This window comes from Aphelocoma coerulescens, chromosome 3, assembly GCF_041296385.1.
Source record: "Aphelocoma coerulescens isolate FSJ_1873_10779 chromosome 3, UR_Acoe_1.0, whole genome shotgun sequence".
NCBI classification, from domain to species: domain Eukaryota; kingdom Metazoa; phylum Chordata; class Aves; order Passeriformes; family Corvidae; genus Aphelocoma; species Aphelocoma coerulescens.
This window is the reverse complement of record NC_091016.1, coordinates 96077515-96092876: the sequence shown is the minus strand read 5'-3', so window position 1 is coordinate 96092876 and position 15362 is coordinate 96077515. Positions and strand designations below refer to the sequence as shown.

At 36.5% G+C, this 15362-nt stretch overlaps 1 protein-coding gene across 6 annotated transcripts in view; it reads left to right on the top strand.

Annotated features, from left to right (window-relative positions):
* The window catches only part of ADGRB3 (adhesion G protein-coupled receptor B3), a 450213-nt gene that overhangs the window by 427648 nt on the left and 7203 nt on the right, over positions 1-15362 (top strand). For 5 of the 6 annotated variants that reach the window (XM_069011354.1, XM_069011351.1, XM_069011352.1 and 2 more), the window contains 2 exons: positions 1609-2252; positions 11446-11481. In XM_069011354.1, coding sequence (XP_068867455.1) covers positions 1609-2252; positions 11446-11481 — 680 coding nt within the window. The remainder of the gene's footprint in view (positions 1-1608; positions 2253-11445; positions 11482-15362) is intronic. The other variant, XM_069011355.1, reaches the window with a different exon arrangement.

The following is a 15362-nucleotide window of genomic DNA, read 5'->3' as shown; positions in this document are numbered from 1 at the left end:
ATCAGTTTTAATATGCACATGTATTTCAAAGGAATGAGGATCGTACATTGTAACACAAATGCATGTGTGTCACCATCCAATGCAGACCAAAATCCAGCATTGATCCATGTAGTTTGCACTTCTTACCTCTGATAACATAGCTCTGCAATACAGAGGGCCTTGGCAGAGGCGTCCTAAAGGAGATTGATTTGAACGCAGTAATGAACAGGCTTAACTAGATAAGCATTTGAGCTACTTTCTGATAATGAAAAGTTTAAGGATAGATCACTGTTTGAAATGTCTGAACAAGTGCCACTGGAAACATTGAAGCAGCCACCAAATTCAAGTATTTGTGCACTGTTGTTTAGAAGTAAGTTATTCTTTTCATAATGGAAAAATGACAGTTAGTTTTGTGTGAGGAAGGAGAGTCAGATGTCTTATGAGCTGCTTGCTATGGAAAAAGGCAGTGAACTGACAGGCAGGTACTCGGGGATACTGGAGGATCTGGGTCATCAGAGCCTCTGGGCAACCAGAAGGTATGCAGATGTAATACCTGAGATACTTCAAGTTGTCTTTCTGTCTTAGCCCATGAGGTGGGTTTTGTTGTATAAAATAGCACTGGTGTGAATTAAAATATTTTCAAGCAGGACCAGGAAGTCCCTTCAACCAGCTGGAACAAGCCCAGTAATTGGTTACTTTAATTTTTTTTCTTTCTATCCTTTTTCTTTCATTACAGATGTTGAATTATAGACTTACATTTATTTTTTTAAGATGAATAATTGTGATTGAATAGGGGCTTTTTTTTTGAAGCCATTCTTCAGTGCTTCTTGAAATTTTGATTTTATGACAGGATTATTAACTTTTACATGTGGAACTCACCCCAACAAAAATTGCTGGATGTTGCTACAAGTTTGACCAGGAGGGTCAGGCGTAGAACAAAAGTGAATTATGACTCTTCTATAAAACATGTTTATGTTCTTTATAACCTTTCCAGATGCAGCAAAATATTCTTTCTGATACCAGTGCAATTTCTTCCCAATGTGGTAATTCTCTCATCACTTTAATTTAAAACATAATTTAACAGAGAAGAGTTTTTAAAAGTCAGTGAAAAGGAACATTTAGGAGTTTAGGAACACATGCTCATAGTTGTAATCTTACAGTAGGTCATTACAATGGATTGACAAAATTATTCTGCCTTACAATCTGTTTGACATTTTCCAGGAGGTTATGTGGAGTTAATAATGGCACTACAGATGTCATAGTGTATTTTTTTGGAAAACCCTTAATGAGTTCCACATGGCAAGCTTTTGCTTAAGCTGTAAGTCACCTAAAATCTATGTTAAGTCAGTAGGAATAAATGAAGAAGTGTTTTTAATTTATATAAATGACTGAAGCTAGTCAGAGTCAGTTATGCACAGTAGATTAAGAGGGAAAAAAAAAACAAAAAACCAAAACCACAGAAAAGGTGTTGCAAAAATAATATTTATAAAATGAAACTTAATAAGTGGAAAGAAAAGTATTTTAGAAGGTGCACTGGTAAAGGAAGCACTGCTAGATAAAGCCACAAGAAAAAGCAATGCTAGGTTGACATGGTTTCAGGCTGTAAGAATCCTCTTCTCTGACCCACAGTTCTGCATAAAGACATTGGACCTTGCAGAGCAGCCACTATAACAGGAACACTTTCTAGAATTTCACTAAATGATGAAGAAGAGGAAAAGGGACCAAACCCTGAAGGAATGAGCTATTCAACCTTGCCTGGAAACATCATCTCCAAAGTCATCATCCAGCAACCAACAGGTCTCCACATGCCTATGAGTATGAGTGAACTGGCCAATCAGTGCTTGAAAAAAGACAACAGTGAGCTGCGGAGGACTGTGTATTTATGCACTGATGATAATTTGAGAGGTGCAGATATGGACATAGTCCATCCTCAAGAACGAATGATAGAAAGCGACTATATAGTCATGCCCCGGGGCTCAGTAAATACCCAGCCATCGCTGAAAGATGAAAGCAAAATGAATATAGGCATGGATACCTTGCCTCATGAAAGGCTGTTGCACTACAAAGTTAATCCAGAGTTCAATATGAATCCCTCTGTAATGGACCAATTTAATATCAATTTAGACCAGCATCTTCCCACCCAAGAACATATGCAGAATTTGCCATTTGAGCCCCGCACAGCAGTGAAGAATTTCATTGCCTCAGAGCTGGATGACAATGCAGGATTATCAAGAAGCGAAACTGGATCCACAATATCAATGAGCTCTTTAGAGGTCAGTGATGCATAAACAAATTGCATGCTCTGTTCTAATTTTATGATAAGACAATAAACTGTGTCTTGTGTCTAAGGGGTGAAGCTAATGTTTTAATTCAGTATAAATTATTGTTTGGGATCATACACTGCTGTTCATATTTCTCTTATTATCAGAAGTGTTTATACCTAGAAAACAAGACTAAAGTTTCAGAGCCAGTCTGTATGAAACAATATAGTTCTGGAGATTTAACATTCCACACGACTGCCGAGGATTTCGTGACCTACCAGGTAAAGTCCACTGGAAAATTCTGTGTTGCTATGAGAAGAAAAGCTATTCCTGCAAGATACAAGTGCTAATCATTGGCCCTACCTGCAAGCACATGCAGTTGAAGATATTTGCCATTTTATTGCTGACAATCATATCTATGTCAGATATGATAGGTCTGATTCTGCTCTCATTGGTATAAATCTTGGATTCTTCCATCCAGTAGTTCACCATTTACTGATTTAGTTTTGTTTGCATGTGCATGCAGGCATTGGTACAACTGATGTGTGCCGTAGGAACAGGTGGGCTTCGTGTGGAGTATCATAGATTTCAGTCAGATTGCAAAAGTGAACTGGAAAGCCTTTAAAAGGCTTTCAGTTATTACTACAATCTGTCTGTAGGATTTAAGCATTTTCAAGGTGAAAACTATTTAAACAATTTCTTAAGACCTAAGCATCAAATACTGCTGTTTTTTATTAAGCTTTTACCTTTGAAAGCCAGGAGTGAGCTGGACTTAATTTCATACTTGGGCCTCCTTAAGAACTGGGAGTACATTTCACCAGCATGTCAAGTGTTGTGAAACATGGCATTTTGTGGGACAGAGAAAGACAAATGAGAAAAACATGGTACTCACTCATTCTCTGAAAGAAGTTACACATGGAAAAAAATTGTACTTTATGTGCAAACTTGAAGCCATTAGCTATTCCTCTACAGTGTTTGGACCCGTCTGTGTAGGGAAACAGAGACTCAGCCTGATTTTTCAATTTTTAGATGCAACTGTAGCTGATACTTCATAAATGGTGGATACTTATGGATAATTCTTTTAAAATTGATTTGAAGTTTAATGTAGGTGAAGTTTTATGAAGAGTCTGGGCAGAAGATCAGAATTTAGTTTCTTTTCAAGAGATATCTTTCCAGGCTTTGAAAGCAAAGTATTTTCCGTGCTGTTTATATTGTGTGTGTACTAGCATAAGTTTTACAAGATTTGATTTAACTTAAAAATGAATAGAAAATGAAGTGTGGGGATCTGCAATGAATCAAAAATTACCCATGCTTTGGTTGTTGTTAAAGTGATTATGTATAATCTTGAACAAATTTTCAAACTTGTTTCTAAAAGGTAGTTTAAGTGCTTGCCTGTTCAGTGCTCAAATAGACAGGCTCTTTCAAAGCAAGTCTGCGTGGTTAAAGAAATTCCTGCCCTCAGTTCAGATATATTAGTTAATAGATCTTAGGTAGTGCACAGGAGTTCCCAAATTTAATGCAACCCCAAAAGCAGAATATCTAAGGTCACCTTCCGGCAGTATCCTCTCCCAGCTATCTACAATGCTGTCTTTCAGATCATTTTTGTCAGATAGAGAGGCTTAAATACAGTCCAGTTAAGATTAGACATATGGATGAGATAGGTGAGGAAGATTCATAATTCTTTGAGATGATGGACATATATGCCACCATACCATCCACTCTAAATTAATTTCTGGTGATGCCTCTTTCCCTCCATTGGTGACAAAGTTCACCAAGGACACCTGAAAACAAAAAAAAAAAAAGCAGATCTTAGTTAAGTTGTAAAAAGCATAACAATAGTTACTTCATCATACACAAAATTATAGTTCCTGATGTCACTTTGGAATATAGGCCTGAAAATCATGTACTGCTCCTTTAGAGTTATTTTTTAAACTGTATTTGTATCATATTTTAAGTTTACCTCTAAGATGGGATGTAGACACAGAATCTCAGTCACCATTCTGTATGTAAGTTTTATGCTCAGAAGAGACTACTAAGTATGTAGTAGAAAATGTAGTAAAATATAATAAGATAGTAAATATTTAGTCCCTTCTAACTTGGGAAACATACTAGGTTTAGCAGGCTGTATTTTTGATCCAGAAAGCCAGTTTTATTTGTAAACCTCATCCAACCCAGCATAATCCCATGTATTGGGAAAGAAACACAGATATTAGGGCAGGTCAGAAATGAAAGGAACTGTTTCAGCTTTTGTGTCTGCCTTTGTGTTTCTCAACATTACTTGATGAAGATGTGCTGCACTGAATTGAAGATAGGAAAATGAAAGAAAATTGAATATAGAATAAAATCAGACTCTCAGGCAAATCCTGATAAGCAGATCCAGCCAGATAAAGAATGTGATTTTGTTTTTGCATATTCAGTGTGTAAGAAGCAAGGGTTGAGGTGAAGCCCAAAATGTTATTGTTTAGAACTGACCAGATGGATTAACTTTTGTTGCTGCATTAAACAAAGTAAAACAGAGAGGGCAAGAGATTTTTTTTTTTAGAAGATTGCAAGACTTTTAAAAGGACAGGGCTTTGTCAGACTTGTGGAGCAGCAAAACCTGCAGCAGGACATTCAAGATCACCCTGCCCACCTTTCTCCTGACAGAGCACAACTAGGCCAGCTCTAAAGGAGAAGATCCTGAGCAGTAGAAAGCTTCCCCCTCCTTTCAGCTTATAGTTGGAACACAACTACAGTATCAGCACAATAAATGTATATCCTGACTTCTATCCTTCTGAAGGGAGGATCCACCATGCCTACCATTATATATCTAAATGTAGGCATTCTCCTTCTGAAATGGAAAGAGCTCTTCACACTTGGTTCCTCTTTAGATTCAATTGAGACAAATAGCCATTTTTAGGCCGCTTTTAGACATCTGCTCCAGGATGAAGTAAATGACATGCCTCAGTGCAGGTGTGCCTCTTCAGATTCCATAGAGGAAGCCAGAATGAGTTTTCAAACACAAGCATCAAAAATGTTGGTGTCCTTAATTTAATTAGATGAATCCTACTGTGTGTCACAAAGTTTCTTCTAAAACTTTTGTATCTATATTTTTTTTTTCTGAAGGAAATGCTTAGATGTGAACAATTAAATGCTTTATTACAGGTGGAAGAATTTCAGGTTTGAAAAGATAGTTGAGAATGCCATAATATTTACATACAAGTATTGCCCAGATAAGAATAAATTTAGGGATATGCAGATTCACAATGTGCAAATTGGTGATTTTTATTTTATTTGGTCTGCACGCAACAGTACTTATGCGGTTATAGGCACAGGCAGGCATATTAGCACATCACGGAGTTTCTGAGGAGAACTAATCAAACATCCGGTTAATCTCCTGCACATGCCTTATATGCATGGATTAAAACTTGCTTTGCTACCTTGGCATCAAAGTGGCTTGGAGTATGCTCCTTCAGTTCAAAGTGTTTTGATTTTAATGAAGAAAACACTCAATACAATCTTTTGGAATGATTTTTGTTTTGAAAATGTACTCTGAGTGGTATGCTCATTAAAACGAAATTACTTTGAAGTATTGCATTCCCAGACATTAGATACAGAGAAAAGTTTGGAGGTTTAAAGGTAGAGGAAGAAGCTGATCTGGGAAACATATCTCCAGGATAAGTAATTCATCTTTTTTTATTGGGAAAAAAAAAAAATGGAGGAAGAAGTATGAGATATGTTAGAGATAGGGAAGTGCAAATAAAAAGTAAAGATAGGTAAAGATAAAGAGGAAAAAAAAAAGACATTAAAAAAAGGGGGGGGGGAATATGGTAGAAATGGAGAAAAAATTAAGGTATTAAGAAGAATGAGATAAAAACAGCAGGGAAGGAACAAGGTCTAAAATAATAATAATAATAATAATAATAATAATAATAATAATAAAATCCCCAAACCAGGAAAGGAGAGAAAAAATAAAAAATACAAAGTTAAAATAGTCAATCTCATCAATAAAATACCAGAGCATCAGGCAGAACAAAAGCAAAATGGTGTGAAGTCATTTTGATTTATGACATGAGAAGTAAAAAAAAGAACAAAATAGAGAGACGAGCACCACAGGAATTTCTTCTTTATCCTATTTCCACATTGCATTTATTTTCAGGCGTTCTGTATCTCAGATTTTTATCCCTCCTATTCCTCATTTCATTCTTCAATAAGCTGTGGAGACAGCTCTTGCCAATTTTGTGACTCTCAGGGAAATGAAGTCTAGCCCTATAACAACCCTCTATTTCTTTCACTTGAGTGAGTAGGTCTCAGAGTCCTCTGACTTCAGAAATTAATGCAACTTATTGTCGGGTTACCATACAGAAGTGGGGGTAGAATCAGGCAGAGTTTATTGTAGTAACTGAAGATGTGAAGAACTGAAATTTTAGTTAGTATTATAAAGTGCAGCATATATTGCAGGCTTTGTATGATAATTGTCTATTTTACAAGTGCTACATTTTCCCCAAAAGCATTCAGAAACACAAAGCAAGTGGTCTTAGTTGATTGAGTAAATACATATGCAGGCTGCCCTATAAAAAAAAGGGAGCAGCAGGCCACAATAATTTGTCAGAATACTTTTAAAGTGAGATCTTTGAAGTTATGTTTGTGCTGTGTGTTGATGTATTAAATTTTCTAGCATGTTTTAAAGACTTAAAAATTCCCATATTAAATTCACTTTTTCATGAAAATTTTCTGGCTTTATGTTAGCTCATGTTATGGACTAGCAGCCAACAATCTTCTATTCAGAAACTAGAGTGTTTTCCAGTTATATACACATAAAAGGCATTTGAAATCAAAAACCTCTATCCACATTCCACCTTTATATCTCTTATATAATCTCTGAGGGCCAAAAAAGATTTTTCTTTACTTTTGTTCTGGGAAAAAAATCCTCCTCAGGCTAAGATCTTGTATGTCAAATGTCATCTCAGAGTGAATTATAAACTGCTGATAATAAGAATTTATATTAATGGAAGCATGGTTATAGCCCTCACTATAATAGGGTATCTCTGGTTTCAATTATGCTTTGCACAATGCAATATATCTTTAGGAGTATCTGATATAATTAATCAGATAGTGGTGTAATGCAGAATAGAATAAGGAGAAAACCAGGCATTTGTCGTTTTACAGACATGGAAAGGGATTTTATTAGTTTTTTAGTAGGAGCAGCTCTTTCCTGGTGCCAGCGGCTTAGTGTGTGCTGGTGTATGGAAATTATTATTCGAAATTCTATTTTTGTCCCTCAGCAGAGTTTAAAGTTGTTCTGGAATTACACAGAGAAGCTATACATGATTGGCACAAAGTAAAATTGATTTAAAATAAATTACTACAGCAAGTCTCTTTTCACAGTTTTGTTTTGGCTCTGGCATGAAGGGTAGGGGTTTTTTCCTACATAAAATGGGTTTTATCAATTAAGATTAAAGAGCCATAGAAACCAGAGATGGAAAAATTCTTGTTAGGTCATCTTTTCTATCAATGCAAGAACACTTTCTACAATCTATTTCTCTAAAACACAGTCAAACTTCACTTTCAAGACTAGAGTGAAGGGCTTCCACTGTTTCCCTTAGCAATTATTGCATAGTTACATAAACATACTTTTTTCCCAATACCAATTCTGATTTTGTTTCCAGGTTTTTCCCATACCAGTTTTGTTTATCAGTGTTTATATCCTTCTAAGGTTTCTGTACAAGCTTCTGTGTTTGCTTCTTCCGGATACAGTGTTAAACAAATCTACATCACTCTTTTATCCTTTCCTCCTAAAAGTACTTTTTGCTGCTACTCTCCTCTGAAATTTCCCCAGTTTACAGGCATGATCTGGCTTCTTGAAGAGTAGAGCACCAATGCAGAACTGTCACTGGAGCTGCACGAAGAGGTCTATCACACCCTTGCCTGCTTAAATTGATCTCTTTTTCTGTAGCACTTGAAATTGTACATGGATTGCAGTTCACTGCTTACCCATACCCCTCATTTTCTTTCAGAGTTATGCCAGCTAACTTCCTGACACTGACTAATTGCATGGATCTTTAGTTTTTTTATACAGTCCCTTTATTACTAACCCTTATGGTTCTCCAGCATTTGGGGCTCTTCGGCTTGGAGAACAGATGAGTGAGGAGTGAATAGGAAACGATTATTTGTATCTCCTATAATACCAAAAAGAGGAACATCAAATGAAATGTCAAAGGGATAAACAACATCATTTTCTTTGTCATATTTTACATATTGAAATTGTGGAATTCACTACCCCAGCACATTTCCCAACACAAGGAAATTCTTTAAACTACTGAAGACTTAGGGAGGGTGTTGTAGTAGAAATGTCATTTTATACTTGCCCTTGTCTATATCATTCCTGAAACATCATAGCAGAACCTGGTCAAATACAAAATATTAAATGAGGCAAACCATAGATAATATCCTTTACAGTTATTTATTACTTGTATTATATTAACATTAATACTCAAGTGAATCTCCATCTGATCCTTGGAAAAAATCCACCAACTTCTATTGTAACTCTTATGTTGCTAAAATAATTCTCAGTTTTGCAGGTGCATAAAGGGTTTTTGAAAAGAAACATATTGGTGTGACCAGTCCAGCAGCTCATTTGACAGAAGGAAATTTCCCCCCTTACTCCACTCAGTTGCCTTTTGCTAGTTTAATGTGTAGAATGAGCTAGATGGTTGATTTCTGAAAGCATTTAGATATGTGTAGAAAACTCCATTTTCCTCAGCCAGAAGAGACACAACGAACTTCATATGAGAAAAAAAGAATAAATGCAGTCTCAATTAATGTAATTATTTTCATGGCTGTTATATATCATACAGAAACTAGAACAATTGAGTAAAATGTCAACTTCCAATTGAGACTAAAGGGAAACTCCTTCATCCTTGTAAGTTTCCCAATGACTTCATGCTTCTGAGTATGTTCCCTCTCTCAAAAACACTGAAGCCGTTTCAGGACGATGATGTAGCAGCCAGGAGGACCTGATTATGTACCTAGTGGTGTCAGTGACAATATTGCAAATAACTTTCAGTGATTCAGGATCACATTCATAACCAGAATCCTTTGGTTTTCAAAACTTGCAGATCTTTGCTGCTCCCTTGGCACTTACACACATTTTATGGCTTAAGAGAATATGCTCAGGCAGCACTCGTGGTGTATTTCATTGTATGCAGCCTTGGAAAAAAGCGAAGCACAAGCACAGAACAGATGTTCTTTACTATATAAGTTTAAAAGAAATGTTTTTGTGATAGATTCTTCTTGAGCCCTAGAAAAATCCTCACTGAGAAAAACCTGTGGTATATGACCTGTTTGGTCATAACTGGTGTGAACTAACAGCAAAATTGCAATACTTGCCTCTCTCTGACAGTAGCACAACGGAGTATTTTGCAGTCTGTTAGATATGTATTTTCACCATGTAAGCAGTGATAGAGTTGTCTGGGTGCAAAACCTAATAATCCAGCTATGCCAGGAATATTTTCACTGCAGTCAATCATACTTAAAGCAAAATACAAATGTTTCAATTTTACAAATCACAGTTCCTAGCAAACTGCACATTTCTTCCAAAATTTGCATTATTTTTACTTAGGATTCAATGGTATCAGGTTCCTTACTGAACTCTAGCTTAAAAATAGCTTTTTCAAACATTTTTCAAAGCTACTCCTGTAAACTGCACCTCGCTGTAACGTTTCCCCTTTTGTAACCACTGAGCCTTTTCAGTGGTAGATGTGGTCTAATTGTACCTTAAAAGTAGACCATTCCTCATCACAAATGCATAGATTTTCTTTAAATCAAGCCTTGATGGCTAAAGATACCTTCTCCAAAGCTTGTTTTTTTGGTTGTTTTAACTTAGACTGTTCCTTTATAGAGCCTCAGAGTCCTTTAAGCATCAGTGTTGACAGTGTTGCAATAATATTCCTTATATTATTGTGGATTGGAGCATTAAAATTTTACTACAAAACCAGACAACATGTCACAAAGTGGTATAATCAAGGGCTCAGAGACAAAACATCTTCGCTTTTTACAGCTGGAAGACTTACAAAGTCATTCCTTTCAATTTCAGGAAAACAAAGCAGCTTACTAAAACCTGCAGATTTGTTAAACCAAGTAAAATCAAAATCAGAAACATTATTCCTCTTGACTTAGTGGTTTGATTCTTCTTCACTGAAGAAATTAAGTGCAGTGTGAAAAGGTTCTTTCGCCACAACTTAAAGCCATCATACCCTATCATATAAGTTAGGGTTATACTTCAGCAACAAGCCTTTTTGGGTTTGGGAGTACTTTTTCCTTCTTTAGCCCTCCTTCCTGAAGATGAATGTATCTTTTATTTTCATTCTCAAGTTTTTTGCATTCTTTTCAGCTCTCTCAACCTATCTTCTTCTTTCTACATCTCTTTAATCTATTGCAAGCCATTTAATTCCCAACTTTAAAAGAAAAAATATATATTTTATCCCTTCTTTTTAATAGTTCTGCTTCTTTTCAATATAATTTGACTTTATAATTGGTTTCTTTTGGAATCTAAAAAATTCTGTGCTAAATTATTTGTGACATGTCTAAGCAATCATATTCTGTTGCATTTTATACAAGTGATTACTTCACTAGTAAATCATTCTTGCTTTATATCAGATGCTTTGAATCAGATTTGTCATAAGTTTAAAACAAAGTCATTGCTTTCTCCATGCAGATTGTCATTGCAAACAAACAAGCTGAAACTGTGGCTTCGGCTTGATTTTGCTGTCATTTATTCCATTAAAATCAATGGAGTTGTACCAATGTAAGCCTAATGTAGGAATCAATTTCTGTAAACCTATAAAAATCTAAAACATAGATATGTATAGGTACCTGTGTAAAAATGTATAAATATGATGATAATTTTCAAATACCACAGAAAGTATAGAAATAGATATATTTTTTACACCAACAGGTTCAATTGCATGCAAATAACATGCACATTATGCATCCCAGTGAAATGAAGTCTGGTTTATTTCAGAGAAAATATGATGATACTGGTCTAATAAACTATGCAAAGTCATACATTAATCTTAAATTATCAATATAAAATCTATATCTTCCTACAGAATACCTAACATATACCTGATAGGAGAACAAGAATGTTATTTAGACTCATTAATATGAATTGAATAGTCCCCTTGTTAATAAAACCTCTTTTTTCTTTTTTTTTACTGCTTAATAGAGAAGAAAATCACGTTATTCGGACCTTGACTTTGAAGTAAGTTTTACTGAATTATTCCTGATTATTAAAAGTATTTTCCTAAAAGTAAATGTGAAGTGTTCATTTTAGCAGATTTTAGCCTTCTGGCATAGTAGATGCAATAGGGTTGTTCAATTAGTACTGTACAGAACATGATGAACAATTCATTAAAACTACTTTGGTGCAACTTGTTTGCAAAATATTCTGAGATCAAACTGTCATATTGCAATATTAACCATCATGATTTCAGTTTTTAAATTCTTTGCCTCTTCATTTTCATCTGGGTTTGGTTTTTTTGATTTTTTTTTCTTTCTTTCTGGCTGGCTATCTACTTACTGAAAAAGTGTGACACTTATAGGACAGGTGACATCATTGCAGAAGGTTGCTTTGTTCAAGAGATTTTCAATAATTTCTTTTTATCTTTCTTCAATACTACTTTACAGAAATACAAGTTTCACATCCAAGTAGTGATTATAAATTTGTCAAATTTCAAATGGTGAAGTGCTGCAGGTGTCAAAGCGTATGGATCACATGCTATATAAAAAACTAAGTTCATGTAAGGTTCTTTAGGATGGATATCCACAATTTCCGACTTAGATCCTGCTGAGTGAGAAGGTTTAGTTGTGTTCATTAATGACCATTTTGTTCTATCTCAGTCAATATGATTAAGTCTCCTAGAGATTTGTTTGCGGTTTTTTCTCTGATTTCTACCAGAAGGAATACAGCAGTTAGTTTTCAAGGGGCTGTTCATAATTTGGGGTTTTCACATAGGTTGTCTTTTCATGCATAGAAATAGCTTGATATAATTCATTACGAGTGTCTCCAAAGAAACGGAACAATTATATTTGTATGGAACCTACAGATCTTGGGCTAAAATTTGAAAGCCCGTGATCAGCACATATCAATCATAACACCAAAAATTCCCCTGTTTGCAATTACCCTAAATATGCTTTAGGATAAATGCATAGAAAGGAAGAAGAAAAACATTAAACAATAACAAATTTGTGATGAGCAAGCAACTCTAAAATTAAGTTAAATCAGAAGTTTTATAACTAGAGTGATACAAGAATTCTAAACTTTACTGGGTTTTTTTATTGAGAAGTAGAAATATCGTGCTGTTCACAATGAGAGCATTCTCTGTGGCAACAGATACTAAAACATTCTTCCTGTCACTCAGGAACATAATCCAACACCAAATAAACACCAATGCAGTACACATTCTGCTCTCAAGAAACACAATTCACATTATGTATTTTCTCTTGACTCACATGGTTTCACAGACTCACAAAATGGGTCATGTTGGAAGAGACCACAGTGGGTCATGTGGTCCAACTTCCCTGCTCAAGCAGGGTCATCCTAGAGTACACGGCACAGGATTGCGTCCAGGCGGTTCTTGAATATCTCCAGTCAGGGAGACTCCACAACCTCCGTGGGCAATCTGTTCCAGTGCTCAGTCACCTGCACAGCAAAGAAATTCTTCCTCATGATCAGGTGGAACTTCCTGTGCATCAGTTTCTGCCCATTTTCTCTTGTCCTATTGCTTGGCACCACCAAGAAGAGCCTGGAAACCTCCTCAACACCACTGTTTAGATACTTACAGACAGTGATAAGGTCCACTCTCAGTTGTCTGTTTTCAAGGCTGAACAGGCCCAATTCCCTCAATCTTTCCTCATAAGAGAGGTTCTCCAATCCCTTAATCATATTTGTTGCCCACCACTGGACCCACTCCAGGAGCTCCATGTCTCTCTTTTACTGAGGAGCTGAGAACTGGACACAGCACTCCAGATGTGGCCTCACCAGGGCTGAGTAGAGGGGCAGGATCACCTCCTTCTCCCTGCTGGCAGTGCTCTTCCTAAGACACCCCAGGACACCATTGGCCTTCTTGGCCACTGCTGGCTCATGGAGAGCTTGTTGTCCACTAGGACACCCAGGGCCTTCTCTGCAGGCCTTCTCTTTCCAGCAGGTCAGTGCCCCGCCTCTCTTGGTGCAGGGGACTATTCTTCCCCAGGTGGAGGACCCTGCACTTTCCTCTGTTGAGTTTCAGACAGTTCTTCTCTGCCCCTCTCTACAACCTGTCCTGGTCCTTCTGAAGGGAAGCACAGCTGTCTGGGGTATCAGCCACTCCTCCCAGCTTTGTGTTGTTGTTTATTTACACCTTTGTCTTAACTTGTTTGCAATATTGCTGTTCCATAGCCTAGGATTTTTAGAATTACAATTACAATGCAGGAAAATATATTTTTTAACAGCAAGGAAAGGATGGGGCCACTGGGAGTGACTGCTGAGGAATTGAGACCAGAAGCAATACTCTGCCAGTTGCTACTGTGTTTTACAAATATTGATGCAGACTAACCCCATCTCATCTCCCAGCTTTATGATCCATCTGATTAAGTCTGTGGGCTTTCCTGTATCTTTACACATAGCATGGCTGTCTGTCTAAGGTAAAATAAAATAAAAAAGCCAAAAAGTGTTTAGATAGTGTGGCGTGGCCAAAATGCTTCTCTTTGGATACCCCAAAGCAGCTTGGCTGCAAAAGAGAGCACACTCTGGTGGTAAGATTGAGCCAAAGGGATTGAACATACTACTTAAATGTTTAACACTTTCTTTGCTTTGTCTGTGACCAGTGCTAGCTGACACTCCCTGAGACAATGCCCTTCCACATTTCTGAGGATGACAAATCACAGAATGACATGGATGTGGTTCTGAGGATAACAAATGTTAAGTATGCAGTGTGGACAAGGCTGGGACAAGTTTGGCTACCTCTGTCGTCCTTTTAACACTCTCAGCAGTCTCTACACCCTCAACCTTTCACACGTGTCTCTATATACATACAAGACAAATACTCAGGCTATGTCTATCTTACTAAATTAGACATTTGAGGGAATATTCCTAGGTGCCAAAATACCAGCTTTTATATGGAGTAATTTTTAGAAAGACCTTCACTATTTTAGTCTGGCCTTGTCTCTCCAAAAAGTTCTTGAGTGTCATTAGGGACTCAATTCAATCAGGGTACCATTCACAACAGACAATTTGGGTTTAGACTTTTTATTTGGGAAACTAAGATAATTTAATAGAATTTAGTATTCATAGAGAACATTCCATGTTAGATGTTGCCAGAGAACAGTCTCAGACATGTTTGACTTATTACTATAGAGTCATGGTTCCATACTTAAGAAGAAAAGAAGAAAAGACTGTTCTAGTGGCTTCCAGTGGAACATTCACCTTAATATAAATAATTTGAAGGAAAAACATGCATAAAAATAAACTTGAGAAAGGCCGTTTTTCTCCAAGAGCCCCAGAAGAAACTCAAAGCCAGCTGCTATGTAATGTGAACACAGCCAGACTAAGACTACACAATACCACAAAATACTCTCTGTCTCTGTTATCCTCAATACATGCGGGAGTACAGATGTAGTTTTAAGGGCCTTTGCAATGGATTATAAATAATGAAAGTTCTGTGACTGTATGAGTTCTGTTACAGAAAACTTGTGTCTCAGTGAAAGAAAAGGGAGAGAGAAAAAGATTACATCAAAACTGGCAAGCACTTATAGATCTCAAGCTGGTTAGGGGGGTTGGATCTCAAAACTGGACACCTGTATCTTGTTTTCCTTTTTAAATAGTTTACCATTACATTCTTAAAGTATCCCTTCATGTAGGAAAAAAAAAAAAAAACACAGAGTGTCACAAACAGGGCTTAGTCTGTCAGCAGGAAGTATTTCTGCTGCATAATATACTGTCCACAGATTTTGTAAAACACAATCTAGTTGAACTTTGAAGTTTGCTAAATGAACAGTCAAAATGAAACAACTTTACATCTCTTTTCCTGCTATTAATAAAGATAAGTTTGGACTCATTCATGCAGTTTGGTGTCCAAAACATGAGCAAAATTATTGGTCTGGACA